This window comes from Echiichthys vipera (assembly GCF_963691815.1).
Source record: "Echiichthys vipera genome assembly, chromosome: 2".
In the NCBI taxonomy this organism is placed as follows: Eukaryota; Metazoa; Chordata; class Actinopteri; order Perciformes; family Trachinidae; genus Echiichthys; species Echiichthys vipera.
This window is the reverse complement of record NC_139827.1, coordinates 15,366,669-15,384,191: the sequence shown is the minus strand read 5'-3', so window position 1 is coordinate 15,384,191 and position 17,523 is coordinate 15,366,669. Positions and strand designations below refer to the sequence as shown.

The 17,523-nt window shown below is 39.6% G+C and overlaps 1 protein-coding gene across 1 annotated transcript in view; it reads right to left on the bottom strand.

Moving 5' to 3' along the window:
• Positions 1-5,758: 5,758 nt before the first annotated feature.
• Positions 5,759-17,523, bottom strand: part of usp43a (ubiquitin specific peptidase 43a) — a 99,937-nt gene continuing 88,172 nt past the window's right edge. Inside the window, exons 13-16 of the mRNA XM_083937450.1 lie at positions 15,537-15,786; positions 13,477-13,635; positions 7,700-7,861; positions 5,759-7,566 (exon numbers count right to left, since the gene is read on the bottom strand). Coding sequence (XP_083793576.1) covers positions 6,398-7,566; positions 7,700-7,861; positions 13,477-13,635; positions 15,537-15,786 — 1,740 coding nt within the window. The 3' untranslated portion in view covers positions 5,759-6,397. The remainder of the gene's footprint in view (positions 7,567-7,699; positions 7,862-13,476; positions 13,636-15,536; positions 15,787-17,523) is intronic.

Here is a 17,523-nt window from a genome sequence, read left to right as displayed (position 1 = left end):
GTTTAATAAGAAGCCACAGTTGTCATGTCGTCACTGTTATTGAGGGGAGCACGGCTATTAAGAATACATGCCACAGTGTGTTTTTTTTTTAACTGTGTGATTATAGTGATTTCTACCTTGTTTTTTGAGAACAGGCTACTTGTGTCTTCAACAGAGAACAGCAGCCTTTGTGAATCAGTTTGTAAGGTTCAGTTAACTCAGTTGAGGACAGCCAAATAGCAGCTGCTGTGAAAACTAAGCTACCATCAATCCGTCATGACATTTAAAGTAGATAACTATAGCATCTGGGTTTATGAGTTTACTCAATGTGAAAGGGGGGGGGGGGGGGGGTGTTCAGTATTTTCCAACCCTATTTTTCCACGTGTGTGTGTGTGTGTGTGTTAGTGAGTAACGGGAACAAATTGGTCCATTATTGAGTGAGAGCACCGCAGCAGGAAGCCACGAAACAAGCTACAATGTAATTGCACGGAGAAATAACAGTCGACAATGTACATCTACTAGAAATGTTTGTTTTGCCACTGACAGCCTCAAACTGTTATAAATGTCCGACATTATGGAAAGATAGAGACTTTGCCATTACCCTACCGTCCTTTTTGTTTTGCTGATGCAAACCGTGTAACATCAGCTAATAACATTAACCCCTTTTTGTCTTCACTGAGCATTTTCCTTTAGGAAAATAGTGCAGAATTTCTTCTCCTCTTTGGCTCATAGTCATTCGGGTCAAAATGGTCAGACATTTTGTTCGGAAATGTGCAGAAACGAGCCATTGTGCATCCATATGCTTTCTGTACTCTAACAAAACAAACTCTCCTCGGCACTCCTCTCTTCAACTCTCATTTACGCTTCCACCATTTTCTTCTGACAACAAATCACCTAAGTCGATAATTCAGAATGTTAATGTTGTCAGACACTTATACTTATACTAGTAAGCAACCACTTTTACTGAACATACATTGACAATAGCCTCATGCGATTACATCTGCAGTGCTTGACTTCCTCAGTCTCCGCTCAAAGACTTAGTTGCTTGTCAGTTAAAAATTGTACAAAAAAAGGGACCAACACAAATGCATACGTTGTTCAGTTATTACTGCTAAATCCTTCGACACTCAAGAAAGTACATTTTAAGTGTCAGTAAAAAAAAAAAGAGATGTGATGTGTGTTCTTATAAGCAATTTGTGTGAGTCAATTGATCCAGATACATCACTTAACATCTTAAAAATATGATTTAAATAGTATCAGACAAATAACCTGACTCTCGCCAGATGAAGTTCATTCTGCTTTGCTTCACTCATACATCTCGGAAAGTGATTTCATGAGGCTGGGCCTTATCAAAAATCCTTGCATAAGATTGGATAAACCACTTGTCCGTCATCTTTATTGACGTGCTACTTCAACCACTCACGTCTAAACCAACCTGTGACGCTGATAAGAGCAAAGCAGGGAAAAGCAAAGCCCGGTCGGGAGAAGTGCGAAAACATCGTTTCCACCAACAAAAGCCTTCAGCGCATTTCTCTAGTGTTCTTTTAAAGAAGAAATATTCACTAGATTGGACAACAAGGATGAAATAGCAGCATCGATGTTGACGCCTGCTTCCTTGAAACGAGCTGCCATTGATGTCTGAATCACAACAGTCGCTTCTCCGCTACGTCACAATTATAAAAAAAACCCGCCCGGCGGTCCTGATTGGCTCGAGCACCTGAAATCACTTTCCTATGGAGCGATCCCAGATGGTTGAGTGGAGCTAGGCAGAGTCAAGGCGAAACAAAATTCATCTGGCGAGAGTCAGGTTACCAGACAATAAATCATTAATTAAATCTGTGACTAATGCTTGCAGGAATATTAATACTTGTCAACACAACCTTTTTGGCTTCCGACATAAATAATGAGTAGAAACACTCGATACCTCGTCAAAAATAATTGCCTGGCTCTGCAAAGATTCAAAGTGAACAAAATGGTGCCATCTGTGCAATTTGGGGAAGATCCAAAATGCCTTTTTTTTAACTTTTTAAGATTTATCGGTGTTATTGAAAGTCTGTACACTGTGGGAGCCAGCATTGAATCTAAAGGGAATTGAATTCAAACACTCGCTATGACAACAGCAATGTACTTTGAAAAGTAGAATTTATCCAAGACATCTCCTAACACAAGAAATTATGGCTGCACATAGAAATATCAGGTTTTTTTATATTCATTTTTAATTATTATGCAAGTTACAGAACAGTTAAACCAAAGTATTGCCCTATGTAAAAATATAGCCCTAAAAGAGAAAATATATAACAAAGCACTTAGGCCTTTCTGAACAGATTTCAGTTTGTGCAATTTTTCCAATTTGTGTGTCAAATACAATGGACATTTAACAGCTACCTTAAGCTACCTGTTGTCTCTGCTTGCTGTGGTGTGGCCATGGACTGTATAATGAATTATAATGAATTCATTTACACAGTCTATGGGTGTGGCTGGTGTCCTCGCCGTTTCACTCTCAGCAAACTGTTTAGGATGCTGTCTCTTTAGGGTTAAAAGATTTGTTGCGTCACTGTCCGATGTGCACACCGTGTGTGACTGTGTGTGTGTGTGGCAGGTTTGGGCAGAAAGACGGCCTTGTTTCTTAAAAACATTAGGAGTCCGCAGTTGCATGGGACATGTATTGGTTTATTTTGAGCCGCATATTTTTCAACTTTTTCAGCCATGACTTAACGCTACTCTCTGAATCAAACTTGATGGGGGATGAGAAATGCTTGTCACTGCATGTAGTTTCGCTATGATTGGTTGATCGGCGTGTCTTAAGGGCAGGCATAAGACGGACTGGCCAATATTGGGATTTGGCTGAAGAAAAAAACAACCCTGCTAGGTCTGTGCAGAGCAAAGAACACCAGTGGACAGAATGTTCCCCACAGACGATACTACGATCTCTCTGCTTTGGCAGATCGTCAGCAAGTTCTAATCCTTCACAATCTAATATCGTCATATCGCCCACCCCTAGCTGCTCAGCAGAATCCAAACCCTCACTTCGGGAATAAAGAATTTAAAGTGCCATCAACTTTATGTATGGCTCTATAGTATGATTAGTAATAAGAAACAGCAGCTTGTATCCTTGGCATCCTTGACATGAGAAAATGTTAATTCAAGTGTTCAACATGAAAATAAAACAAAGACACAATGAGCTATGTACTGATTAGATGCATAGGTCAATCACTGCATTCTAAGGTCTATTATTTCTGTGTTCTCAGCAGACTGTGACTGTTGCTATGGATGCAGTTCTGATCAGGACCATGCTCACCAATCCGCAGAAAGAAATAAGGCAAATTTAACATCAGCTGCGTCACCGTGTAGGTCAAGCAAGGGAGCAAAGACACAGGGCTGAACGTTAGAGAAAGGCAGACATGAAATAAACACTCACTGGAACATGGCATGGGCTATGGCAGTGTTGAAAGACTGGGAAATCAAAAAGAAAACATCAACAGACTTTGACAATTACAGTGAAGAAAACCTCAGTTGCGTGCTGTGGACATTTTATGAATCTGTTCAGAGTTTACATTGCTGTCTGCACATTCAGTCTCTAATTACATACTGCCCAGTACACCTACTTCAATGGAAACAGGGTTGTATATAATATTGTATGTTTTCAATTATCACCTTCTTAAGGGTCCATATTCTAATGTTTTTATTGTTGGTGAGAATTGAACAAAAGCAGCTTCCGAACTTAAATACAAACAATCCTGTCAGTAAACTGTTCGACAGATTTTTCCAAATATTGTTAGTTACTATTGTCAAACATTAGCAGTAGTGTTATTTACCTTCAGTAAGAGATTCCCTTATGTGTAAAGTGCAAATCAAATCTCAGATCTGTGCAAATATTATGAAGGGCCATACATGTGTAGAGCCTGAGAAGGCACCCTGGGGATTTTCTGTGCACATACAACATCGGAACATCACTGCAGCAGCAAATGAAGAGACTCTGCTGGCCTGTTATACCGTTTAATACCACTTTTTAAAAACAAATATATATATATATTTTGGACTTTCTTTTTTTGCCTTTATTAGGATAGGACAGCTAGAGGTGGACAGGAAATTGGAGAGGGGGGGGGGGGGGAGTATGCAACATAGGGCCTGGGGCTGCTGCAGCGAGGACTTTTAGCCTCTGTATTTGGGGCGCCTGCTCTAACCACTGAGCCACTGTGGGCCCCGTACCACCAGAATTTGAAGCAAACTTGTGACTAAGAAGTCATAATGGAGGGGCTTCTGTCCCACTGGCTCAGGATGATGCTTGAACTTTTTACATACAAGTAACAACTAATCATTTAAATGTGACGCACATTCATATTGGGGAAAAATGTGGCATGATAAAATCAAACAACAATAAAACAGATTACACTGAATTGAAAGAAATAATCTCCAAAATCTATCTTGCTCCAAATAAATTATGTCCAGAGCACATAAATACCAACAACACAATTTCTCATTATACCCAAAGTTGTGAAAAGACAAAGTGCAAGGTAAAAACCTTCATTATGCCGGATTAAAAACCTTTAATTGCTAAATTTGACTTCTCGCTGATTAAATTGTTACCAGCTGTGACAGTGATGCTCGTATTGCTTTCAATCATATCTTTCAACTTGTGTGTCATGACAAAATGTGGACCTGGAAGTATCAGACAGTTGGTTTTGAACATTTTGTTGTTTATATGTTTGTCTGTCGTTGTGCAGATTTTGTCATCTGATAGCATCTCAGCTGTGTAAGATACAGTCATGAAACTTTACAGGTTTGTAGTTGAGATCAAAATAAAGGCTTTGTTAAAAGATGGGTGTGGTCCGGGCAAGGATGCCAAAAGAATGGGGGTAGAAAGGTCCGATGGGCCCCAGGCCCGATCTGCCGTCGCAACTAGTTAGATCTCATTGCATTCTGTTTTTGTGATCTACATTTGTGATTGACTGACTGCAGTTTTAAGTGATGGAATGTGCTGCAAGGTGTACAAACAGACAGTTGTTGACAGCTAGTTAGTGTTATTAAGCTTGTGTTAGTTTATAGTTAACACAATAAATCAATAAATCCATAAAAAGAAAATACGCATGTATCAATTAGATTGTTCAGACTAGGGATAGAAAAACACCCTAAAACACAGCACCTCACATTTTTGTATTGTTATGTAAAATATTTTTTCTTTCTGATAACTGACCATATTCGGTCAGGGGGCTCTAATATTTCAAGCTCTACCACAGGAAAAATCCCTCACAATCAAAAAGGAGTATTTTTTAGACAGCTGCAACCACAGTTTCAATGAAATGCCACCACATTCTGCATTTGTGTCAGGAGAACAACTCACATTCTTGCTGTGCTTATTGTAGTCCATAAAATACCCCACAAGTAAATACAACTGTTTCCTCAACACAGAAAATTAACTTAAAGAAAAATGAAGTGGTTACACCAAAATAGAAGATTAAAAAAACAAAAATCAAACCCATGGGATTAATTCGATATAATTACTGTCTAAGGGTGGATATTGCATTATTTTATGATATACCACTTCACAGAAGACAGATTAAGTGTTACTGGTCCTGGTAGGGATTCAATGTCAAGTACCTAGGTCAGTGATTCTACATAATTCCACTTCTAGCAAGCGAGTTATTTCAGTTAGAGGTGATCAGAGGTCTTTCCACTGCAGGTTTAACATGGAATAAACAACAACTGCAATCACATGGGAACAAGTCAATGCTTTATAAAAACATTGCTTTGTGTTCAAAGCCATCCCGTACTTTAAATAAACATTAAACACTGTATTAAAGATGAATAATTGATGGAGGAAAACTGCAGCCTCAAAGCATTGTTAATTTTGTGTAAACATTTACATTCTAATAAATGAACGCCATCAGTGTGTCCTGATTGTAAGCAAACAACCATGAGAATTTCCAACAGAGTGATGAATTCCAACACTCACAATACGGTAATAAGACACAAATGCAGATAATATGCTTGTATGTGCGGGTGTGTACTTTTGTGCTTCCAGTGCTAAACAGACAAACTCATTGGTCTAAAATGCATATTAGTTGAACAGGCACTTCTTTTAAGTCATAAAAAAACAAAATAAAGATGGACTTCCTCTGATGTTTCATTGTCCAGGTCCCATCATCATCCTGCTCTTTATATCCCAGCATTAAAGGAACCTTTATTTGCTCCATGTCTCCCAACTCCATGGTGCGAGCCACTTGAGATCAGTTAATTTTCTGGGGACAAAAAGGCGTACCACTGTGAATTGCCCTCTATTGCTTTGATCTCAGAGATTGGACGTCATTCACCTTTTGTGTGTGTGTGTGTGTGTGTGTGTGTGTGTGTGTGTGTGTGTGTGTGTGTGTGTGTGTGTGTGTGTTTGTGTGTGGATGTGGATGTGTTGATTATCTTTGTGTCAGAAGCTGGACTCTGGGACTGTCCTTTTACGTCCCAGCGAGGTTGTGCTATAACGAGTCCTCTGCAAGGTGCCGTAGGACGGTTTGTCCGCTGTTAGGCTGCGTGATGGTGCTGGGGCTGCAGACATTCCATTACGGTGCAAAGATGCTGTCCTAAGCATGCTGTGCTCTGCTTTGGTGGGGATGTTAGAGGAGCTCTGGGAGCGCTTGATGTTCGCCGTGGTTCGTCCCACCTTTCCATTTACCAGCTCATTGCTAAGATGGCCAGAGCCATTAGAATTTCCTCCTTCCAACCGAGTTGCACCTCCTGCTGCTCCGTTTGACAGTGATAGCCGAGAGAGGGTCCTTCTGCCTCCTTCCTCGGCTCCTTTCCCTGACTCACCCTCCCTGGATTTCCTTGAGTCCTTATCCTTCTTCAGGAAGTTACCTTTAAAGAAGGAGAGCAGTCCATCGTGGCTCTTGGGCACTTCTTCTTGCTTGGTCTTTGAGTTTCCTTCATATGCAACGTGGTGATCTCGATCAGCCCTGTCCCCTTTTTGTCTTCTCAGGGTCCCATCATGAAGGCTAGGAGTGCTGTAGCTAGGTTGAATTCCAGTATTGGAACGCCTCTTTGTCTCAGTGGTATCCTGGGAAGCTTTTGAGGAGCTTTGCTTCCTGGTATCCTTTCTCCTGGAGAGTGTGTTACTACTAGAGCTACTACTGATTTTCGTTGTGCTCTCTTCTTTTGTCTGGCTCCCCTTCCTGCGTCTCAAGCTGGATGACTTATCTGATGCTCTCCTCTGGCCCTCTGGGACTTGTGGAGACTCAGGTTGCAGCTCATCCACTGCATTATTCATACAACTTAAGCTTCCAACACTGGAAGATCGGACAGTGGTTGAAGCCCAGCCCTCAACAGCTTCCTTTGTGCTACGTGGTTCGCTCATCAAAGTTACTATTGGATCCTTTGTGCACCGGGGCCGCCGGCCAGATTCCAAGTACTCTACCAGCTCCACAGGGGCAGGATCTTGGACAGATGGAGGCACTGGGTTAGGTTTCCTTCTGTCCTTTGAACCAAAGGACCAGCGCAGTGGAAACACTTTGCTCAGGGTGTCCTTGGTTTTGCTGGGGGCTCTCATGCTAACGCTGCGTCCCTGAAGACCCCTGATAAATGGCCTGCTCTCAAAACCCCCTGACGATTTTATAGAGAGGAAAATGTTTTAGTTTTTACATTTAAATGTAACACATTTGAACAGAATTATTCTTGAAATAAACAACCAGTAAGATACTAAACTGATTAGGGCATAAACTGAGTGCGGCCCTACCTCTTTCCTCTTTAGAACCATTTTCAAGGAAGACCGGAGACTCAGGCGAGTTAGTTAAGGAAGATGGGCAGGTGGTGGAGGATCGAGAGACCAGACTACCTCTCTTACTATCCCCTGTCAGCCGGATAAGCCAGTGGTCTGACATGGAGGAACTTGTGGATCCTGTGAGGGAAAAGAGGGAAGAGAGGGATTAGAGGAGGTATATAAACCATACAAGAGTATTTTAATAATAAAGCACTGCACTCCTCAAACACTGTTGGACAAATTATAATTATGTGGAAAAAAATTATGAATGTCAGATGAAACAGAGCCAAAGATAAAGTATTTATTCTATGCATTCTCCTTTTTTGTCAAAATCGGGTGCTAATATTACCAGTACAACTGGATCCTGATGTCAAGGGAAATCACTTGAGGCAATTAATCAGATTTTACGGATACCTGTAAACTGACTTTGACATGTAACATCAATGGGGTTACTTTAAATGAAGTTTGTAATAAATACAGGAAGATAGCTTCTCCAGACTCATACCAGCAGTCGTGGTGGAGTAATTATTCAAATCCCTTACTTAAGGGTATACATAGTAGGATTTGTGGGTTGGTGTTTGTAAACACACAGCTTTCAGCTTTCAGAGGTAGAGAGAGAGACAGCACAGCAGTGGTCAACAGAGGAGCGATTGTTTGAGTGAGCTAGAGATTAAATGAAGAGAGGGAACGGTGCTGGCAAGAACAAAGTGGATCAATTGAAGGAATGAGATGTTATTTGGTGATTGTTCCACAACAGTTACATTCTAAAGCATACATCAACACACCCAGAACCCTGCAGAAAAGTGCAGCATTGCCTGAACTTGTGTAACTGCAGAGATTCATCCTGTCACTGCACGTTTGTCTGTGTTGGTCAATAGGCAAGCACAAACACATCAATGTTAAAAGGCTGCACACCCTGTGTGCTGTTATTGGCTGGGGGTTATACACTCACGTGGGCCCTAAAGATTACAGTTATCACCCTGAGACATCCAGCAAACAGCAAAATGAGAAAAAGAAGAGAAAGTACGGGCAGGTCCTTTTGTATTAGTCTTAACAGTCATTGTTTTTTGGGGAAATCATGCTTGGTATACATTTAAAGAAGTGTATTAATACCACAATGTAAAAACACTCCTTTTAACATATTTCAAGTGTTGCAGTCAAACTAGTAGAGTGAAAATAAATAGTTATAAAGCGATTAATCTTCCAATTACTCCCTCGAATAATTGATTAATTGTTTGAGCCAGAAAATGGAGCCGATGCTAGCTGACATTGGGCGTAAGGCGGGGTACACCCTGGACAGGATGCCAGTCTATCGCACGGCACATAGAGACAAACAGAGACAGACAACCACTCACACACATATTCAACCCTAAGGGAAATTTAGAGTCATCAATTAACCTAACACATACACGTCTTTAGACTGTGGGAGGAAGCCGGAGAACCCGGAGAAAACCCACGCAGACACGGGGAGAACATGCAAACTCCACATAGAAGGGCCCTCTCGCTGTGAGGCCACAGTGCTAACCACCAGACCACAGTGTCACCCTTATATTTATTAAGGAAAAACATATTAGTTGATTATTTTTCATTGCCCCCACAAAGTTCTTTATGCCATATACATTTTAGATTTTTTAAATTTGCACATGTGAAAGAAGTTTCCGTCAAGCCCTGGACATATGGCCTACTTGTTACCAAACAAACAAAAAATGACAGTGTGCTTGCATTTCCAATTTGCTCACTGATAGTTTGTTGCTTTTGAAAAGGTGTGCTGCAAGTAGAGAGGGAGACGTGTCTTCTTATTTGCTTTTTCTGAATCAGATTATCTAAAGTGATTAAGATATTGTCCCATACAAATGTTGTGAGTGGACATGTTTTTCCCTGGGTCATTAAATATGAAAAATGTTATTCTGGCCACCTTATCTTCTGTACTCCAGTCTGTAACCTGTTATCAATCATTGAGATGTTCTGATCCCTGCAATTCATCACCTCTGTTTCTCTCCTCCATAGAGTGATTGAGCAGGAGGCTTGAAGAGGGGGAGGAAACACAAAAGGACGCACATACAGAAAGGATATCCTGCAAGTCTTGAAACAACTAAATATTCCCAGAGGGTTGGATATTTTTTATTAGCAAAAAGGAAATCTTGAGGATGCCGTCTTTCCTTTTCAAGTGCATTTTAGCAGGATGGGAGAGAACCCTATCATTTTGGACATTTCAGACTGAAAGATCTTTAATTAATTTTCATGGCTGCCCTGTGTATGCTCTGTTCTGAGTTTTGAATTGTATTATTTCCATCTGTGACTCACTTTCTCAGGAACAGAGGGAGTAAATAGCAGAATAATGGGGGAAATAAATACAATAGGCATCGGTAAGTTTTTCTATAATAAATCTTTGAGCTGCAGACAGTGGGACATGCATGAACGTTTATCTGCAAAATGACTTTGGGATGCTAACATTTTTTCAATAAAGGGATATCACATATGTTGCAGACATTTTTAGAGATGTTGATAGCAACAGCCTGGTCCGACATTTTGGAAAAAATAGTAATATTTGAAGAAGCTTCCTATCTGAAATAGTTTTGATAAATTATTTATTTATTTTAAAATCATACACAGCAATTACAAAAATGACAAATGATAAACAGTGCAGGAAGAGGAAAATCCTTCACCTTCCTTCTCATCAACAGTGTCAACTGTATGCCCCTGAAATGTTAGGACACATTTTTAAAAAGCCTCTGTAAAAATACTGGATCGAACCTGCCCACGAAAGAGCAGTGCGCATCAAGATGTCTAGAAATATCAGAGAAATTTAGTCATACATGTTTGAGTATCTTGCTGGAGTAAGACAGGAGAAAGGAGGCTAAAATAAAGTTACAGAGTCATATTTTGTCATTGTGGCACAACAGGTGTGCAATAAAGTCTGGCATTATAGATTGAAATAATGTCCCATTTATCTCCATCCTTGGCTGTATTTCTACTTTGTATGTACATGGGAGGACCATCGGGACAAGGAGGACAGATATGAGAAGGGACACATGACAAATTGTGAAGAACGTAAAGTTTTATTTACAAATAAGGAAAAAAAAAGTTCACATGAGACATGAGTGTCTGAATCTTTACAGCCTCCACTCTGCTCTGCCTCAACCTCTCAGTGCACTTCAAATTCCTTTCCTTCAATACTATACACTGACAGGTCTGTCACATAGCTGAAGTATGCACGGACCAAGACACTAAGTGCTTTACAGTACTGAAAGGAAAGGACAGTTCATAATGAGAACCGTTAAGAGGTAGTACCTGTATGACATGTCTTCCTTTCAGCAACCATTTACTAATATTTAAATTGCGGACCTTTACAATCAAGTACTGACTTTGATCTGAAATTTGAACAAAACCTCTTATAGTCCGTAATAATAATAGTAATAATAGTCTGTAATAAACTTGTGCTGTTCTATGGTGTCCTCTGTTCTTTCTAGCTTTTTATCTGGTAGTTGACTAAGTTTAACATTCTCCCCCACATTGACGGATCTGGTTAAAACTAATTTTGACTCCCTATTGGACAAACTGCGGGCTGATGTAGAGCGGTGGTCTCCATTGTATCTCTTTATGTGGGGCAAGGCTAACATCATTAAAATCTCCAAAATTCAACTACTTGCTACAGGCTCTCCCAGTCCGAATTCCTTTGCACTATTTCAAACAATTTGATAAACTTTGTAATACATTTTTATGGAATAACAAACTCTCCAGGATGTACTTGCGAAAGCTCTGTATAAATAAATCTTCCTTCCTTTGGAAGCTCTAGTTGCAAAAAGGGATTAGGGTGCTCGGAGACTTGTACCAGGATGGGACATTAAAATCTTTTGAGGCACTTAGACAGGAATTCGACTTGCTGGGTAATCAACAATGGAAGTATTTTCAGTTGAGACATCTCCTGGTGCAGGGCTTCGGCTCCCCTTCATTAGTTCCACCAAGTGGTGACATGTTAGAGAAGGTTCTAAAAATATTTGGGAGCGGCCATGAAGCCTCTGCTTACTATGCTTTGATCCTTACGGCCTCGGATTCTAATAAGGTCCCGTAGAAATGACATGGGAAATGGACCTTAAGGTGTCCTTCACAGATACAGAATGGGGCAGAATTCTTAGAAATGGGAAAAAAAATGTTGAGGGAGTTGCGAACGTGACTTATCCAATTCAAAATACTGAATTGAATAAACTGGACACCATCCAGGCTGCACAAGGCAGGTCTGGTTAAAAACTCAGAATGCTGGAGATGTCGGTACAAAATTGGTACTCTAGCACACATGCTCTGGTAGGTCTTCCCTACATACAATCATAGAGAAAATTATCGACCAGAATATCCCCTTCACCCCTAGTCTAGTCTAGTCTAGTTTATTCTGGGGGACCCCTCTGCGTTAAGTGCTGTGACCCCTCCACTTGCTAATTGGACCCAGACTGTCCTCATGTTAGGCCGGAAACTTCTGGTCAAAGAATGGAAAGCCTCCTCAGCACCAGCACTATCTTTGTGGCACACCTCTCTTGGTCAGCTGGCTGCTTTAGAACAATTGTCCTATAGATTGCTTGATAAGGTGGAGGAGTACAACTTGAAATGGGGGAAGTATCACTCATACATTTTCGACATTTAATGGCGTTCCAGCTCATAAACATAGCATTTAACACACGGATGAGGGATACATCTTGGTAGAAAACTGTACCTCTGTATAGGCAAGGGTTTAAATTCAAGTGCTCTGTGCATCACTGTCTTTTTTTTATTTCTGATATTATATATGTGTGTATGTTCAAATTTGCTGAAAAACAAAAACCGTTAATCATAAAAAAAATTCACATTAATGGACATTGTCGTATTTAAATCTGCACAATTTAAAAACAACCTCATGTACCAAATACTCTTAAAAGCATGTGTATTTCAGTTCGTAGGGTGATGTGGAATGGACTAAACAACAAAATCAAACAAAGCCGTAATATTACACAGTTCCAAATTAGATACAAGAAGAAAATACAGTAAGGAGGAAACCTGAATATATTTTTTGCAATTTAGTCAGTATATTGTTGTAAAGTATGATGTTGCATTGTATTGTTGTATGTTGCTTTGCATGTTTTTGTTTTCTTCTGTAATTATATTATATTGTAAAGTAGGGGCAGGACTATTTCGATTCATCCGTTATTGTTTTATCTTTGTTTTTATCAGATTTATTTTCTGTGACAGTATGTTGATTGTTCGCTATAAATAAAAATAAAATCAAACTGTTGCTTAGAGGTTTCTTTGGGTCTTTGTGAAAAATGTCACTCTGATTGAACCACCATAACCGTGTTAGGTTTCTCATGCGCAAAACATTGCTTTTTTCAAACCCTTCATACAAATAACATGCATTCGGAAAGAGGGCTTTCTACAATTTAAAAGCATGAAAAAGCATTTGAAATTATAGAGTAGTCCTCTCAGCTTTCACTGTACCCAGTCAAGCTTTTGTAACAGGCGATTCCAAACCTTCACAAATCACAAACATATTTTTCACAGTTGAACGGGTCCTGAAGGGACATGAATATGTTGTATAATATCCAAACTGTGGCTCAAAAAATGGTTAATGTTTCAGATTTAATCAGAATTTGTGTCAAACCGCTCTCTCAACTGCAACTCTCAGATGGCTCAGGAAACATATTAGAAGTGTTTTGTCCCACTCAAAGGCACTTTGGTGTGCTTTTTTTAGCCATATCTTCCTGTTTGCTAGTCATGTGATAGCATACCTCTGACGGAGCAACTCGCTGACCATGGAGGAATGGTGTTGCGTCTCTGGTAGAAAAGGATGTAGGCTCCTCTGGTACATACTTCTTCCTCTGGCACCAAGTCGACGCTGCTGTCATCGTAGCTATACCACTGTCCGTCCACTGAGTTCCTACAGTAAGCTGGATTTAAAAACATAAATAAATAAATAAACAAAATAAAACAAAATAAATAAATAAAACAAAATAAAAATAAACAAAATAAAATAAAAAAGGTAAACTTCAGGGCTGCTACATGGAGGAATATTAGACTGTATAAAGATGGATGTGAAAGTCTCCACTTTCTCCCAGTATACAAAAGTAACGCCAAAATATCCTAAATATGGGCACTGTCATCATGTCATTTTAGAACCAGAGTGATTGGGCAGTCGAGCTGTGGAACAAGTCCGGCCCATATAGGACTCGACCTGAGGTGTCAATCATGAAGTCATATCCCGTATTTATAGCATCACATAATTCATGAAAACAAAACTTACCAGAAAAATTAACATTTGAATAAACATCAACATGATAAGAACTACCTAAAAGGACAAAAAAAAACATCTTTGGAAAGAATATGTTAGAGGTGCACTTTGATGTTTTTAATTTGACCCATGTCCCAGCTGCTAGCATGGTTTATAACTTATACTGCAGCCAGCCACCAGAAGGCGATCAAGATGCTTTAGCTTCAGTTTTGGATTGCTGTCAAGTAGACCATCTTGATATACGTAGTTTATTGTTGCTTTCAATTGGAACCTGTGAACTTGAATTTATAACATGGGAAAGTCATGTACACAACTTGTGAACTTGGAAAACTTCCACTTATGAGGTTGTGAATACCACATTGACTCTTATATATGGTAGACACGACCCCATTTGGAGTAATCATATGGGAGAAATAGGCTACAGTATATCAGGTAGTAGAATAAATTCATCGCTGATTTTCATGCTGTCATAGGATTTGTTGTCACTAGCCTCATCCTTTAAATAAATAAACTCAATCTGCTTTACATAAAAAAAAATGTTCAGAAAAAGTGGTCCAAACATCACAAAGAGGCTTGGATAAATAATATCACATAATAACGTAGCTATATGTTCTTCCATTTGTCCACTTTACAGGTGGAGACACATTATGATTTAACTTTGATTTTAGGTTAATTATTACCACCCCACTGAGTCCATGTTATGACAGTGCATGATGCTTGTTCTCTAATTTTGATCTCCAGTGTAGAACTCTCATATATGTCGTTTTAGGGAAGGCATAGCAAAAATGTTATCCTCTACTTCACATTGATTTTCTTTTTGATGCATATCCAAGGGGGGCATAAAAAAGTCTTGTGCTCTTCCAAAGAAATTTAAAAATGTCTCAGAAATTTTAGAAATTTAGAAATGCATCAACCCAAATGTTGTTTACCTCACTGACTAAATATGACAGTGTATTGGGCTATTTAGAAAAGCTTGTAGTTAGGATGTGCTAGAAAGAAAATGATATTCAAAACTGAAAATGCAAATTGCAGAGCAGACAAAAGTGCAGCAAACTGATGTGTTGTACATAATTAGGATATAAACAAATTACAGACATTAAATTAAATGATTAAAAGTTACTCCGACAGACTTAAAATATCAATAAAGTATCCTCTGAAATTATTTGAGGATATATTTTAAATCGAATGCTGGTCTAATCAGACTAATTACAAATCTGAACAGTCAAAATATACTATATGTACTATATATAGTTAATGGTAAAAGTCAACATGTATTCAGTAGAATGCAGTTAAGAACAGCAAACTAATACTCATATCTATAGAGCAGTATTCACTAAATGATGTTAGTATGTTTTTGATGATATGATACAAATTAATTTTCTTTAAACTAATCAACTGATAGATTAATTGTTTCAGCGCATGTTCATTTATTTGACAATCTAAACATGTTCTATTAGAAACCCACCTTTCAATTATAAATCTCAAAATGGCATAATATGGGACCTTCAACAGATCAAGTTACCACAGAGTAAATCATTTATTATACCACCCAAACCATACCAGTATAATGTCCTCCGTGCATTCCTCCATGATGGTTACACACAGCGTAGAGGTCGTACAGATAGTCGTGGGGGAGGATCATGTCGGCAGGTTGGTGATGTTGGCCTGAGGGCTGCTTCCAGGGCGGTGGCCATGCCCCTAGGTTTAGGTTCCTCGTACTCTGACTCCTCTTGACCACATGGGGGGCCATGTCCAAACCAGTCAGGGGGAAACGCACCAGGGTGGAAAGCTTGTTTCTCCGCTCGCCTACCTGTTGCAACATTTCTTATTCATATATACAGTACACACATGCAGGTATGAAAAATTAAACACTATGCAGAGTGGTACTAACAGAAATCAATATCACTGAAATATAGAAGCCACACAGAAACGCTCAAGCATGTTTATGCATATTTTCACCACTACCCTAACCTATCAGTAATGTTGCAGCAGGATCTTCGCATTATTAAAATATTTTGTAAAAAAAAACAAAAAAACCCCATCTGGTTGTGACTCTCAGTTGCACTAATGGGTGTGATTGGAATTGATTGGACATACAGGAAGATTTGAAGCCATTAATTGAAGTGCAGCAGCAGTTTTCTGTTAAATGTTGTCCCTTGAAGTAATTGGGAGCTTTGCAGCAAAATGCCTGATAGCGATGCCTGAAGGGGGCTCCACATGGTGCCACCTGCACGTGAAAAGAGGCAGAGGGGTGCAAGCTATACTGGAGAGTCTACAGGGCTTACATTTGAAAGAAAGCTTTTATTTCTAGATCTACTGTACACCCTGATAAACACCATAGATCTAAGAAAGACATTGTTTACTGCTTGTAAAAATAGTTCTTGCACTCTCTTGGATAAAGACCGGTAAACCAAAGTTCATTAATTGGATCAAAGAATTGTCCATAACTCTACCTCTGAGAAATATCAGGCAAAGACTATTTACACCCACCTGCTATTTGTACCCTTGTGTCGGTAGCAAAGAATGCTATTTACACCCATTTATTTCTCCCAACCCTAGCCAAGTTGTTTTGTTGCCTAAACCTAACCAAACTGGGCCGACGGTGGAGTGTTGGTAAGCACTGTCTGTGAGGCGACAGTGCTTACCACCACTGTACCGTGCCGCAAGAGGGTTCCTGGTTCGAACCCTGGCTGGGGCCCTTTTGTGCGGAGTTTGCATGTTCTCCCCGTGTCTGCGTGGGTTTTCTCCGGGTTCTCCGGCTTCCTCCCACAGTCTAAAGACATGCACGTGTTACGTTAAACTACCATCATTTTACACTTTGTTGCTACTTGAGGTAGGGGATGAAGGGTTGGGTTGAAAATGGCCTTTGCAGCATGATCTGGCTATTAACACCCGACCCCTCATCCACTGCCTCAAGTAATGACAACTGTGAAATTATGCTAGTAGTAAATAGACTAAATACTAAATAGAATAGAGTAGGAAATATTAATTATGTTAAAACATCCACTCTTTGAAATATGTAAATGGTAAATGCAGTTGCCTATTTGAACTCCTTTTTGACAAAACATTTGCTTTGTTAAAAAAAGGTATCTTAACATTATTTGTTGTAATTTTTTACCATTGATGCTTTCTCACGTTCATATCCTCATAATAACACCCTAAAATATTTGAACCTTTTTTATTTTTTTAGTGCTCATGATTTATGAGTGCATTCAGGGCCAGCAGCCACTGTGTATGGAGGTTCCTGCTGACAGACGTGTGTGGGGAAAGTCCCTCGTGAATACTACTTTGTTGGAGTTTATCCTGGAGAATGATAGGGTGGCTCAAATGTGACTGTGTATTGCAGGTAGAAGGCGCTTTCTAATGTTGGTGTTTATGAATGGCAGAGCAAAACCTTTTTCATGGCAGGTGTTTTTTTGTCTTGTCATAGTAGGAAAAGCAACGTTATGAATAACATTAACAACAGCTTTGTTCTATTAAGCTATGAGAATGTGACAGTGAGCCAGCATGCACACTACCAGGACCCTGAAATTCAGTTTTATTATTC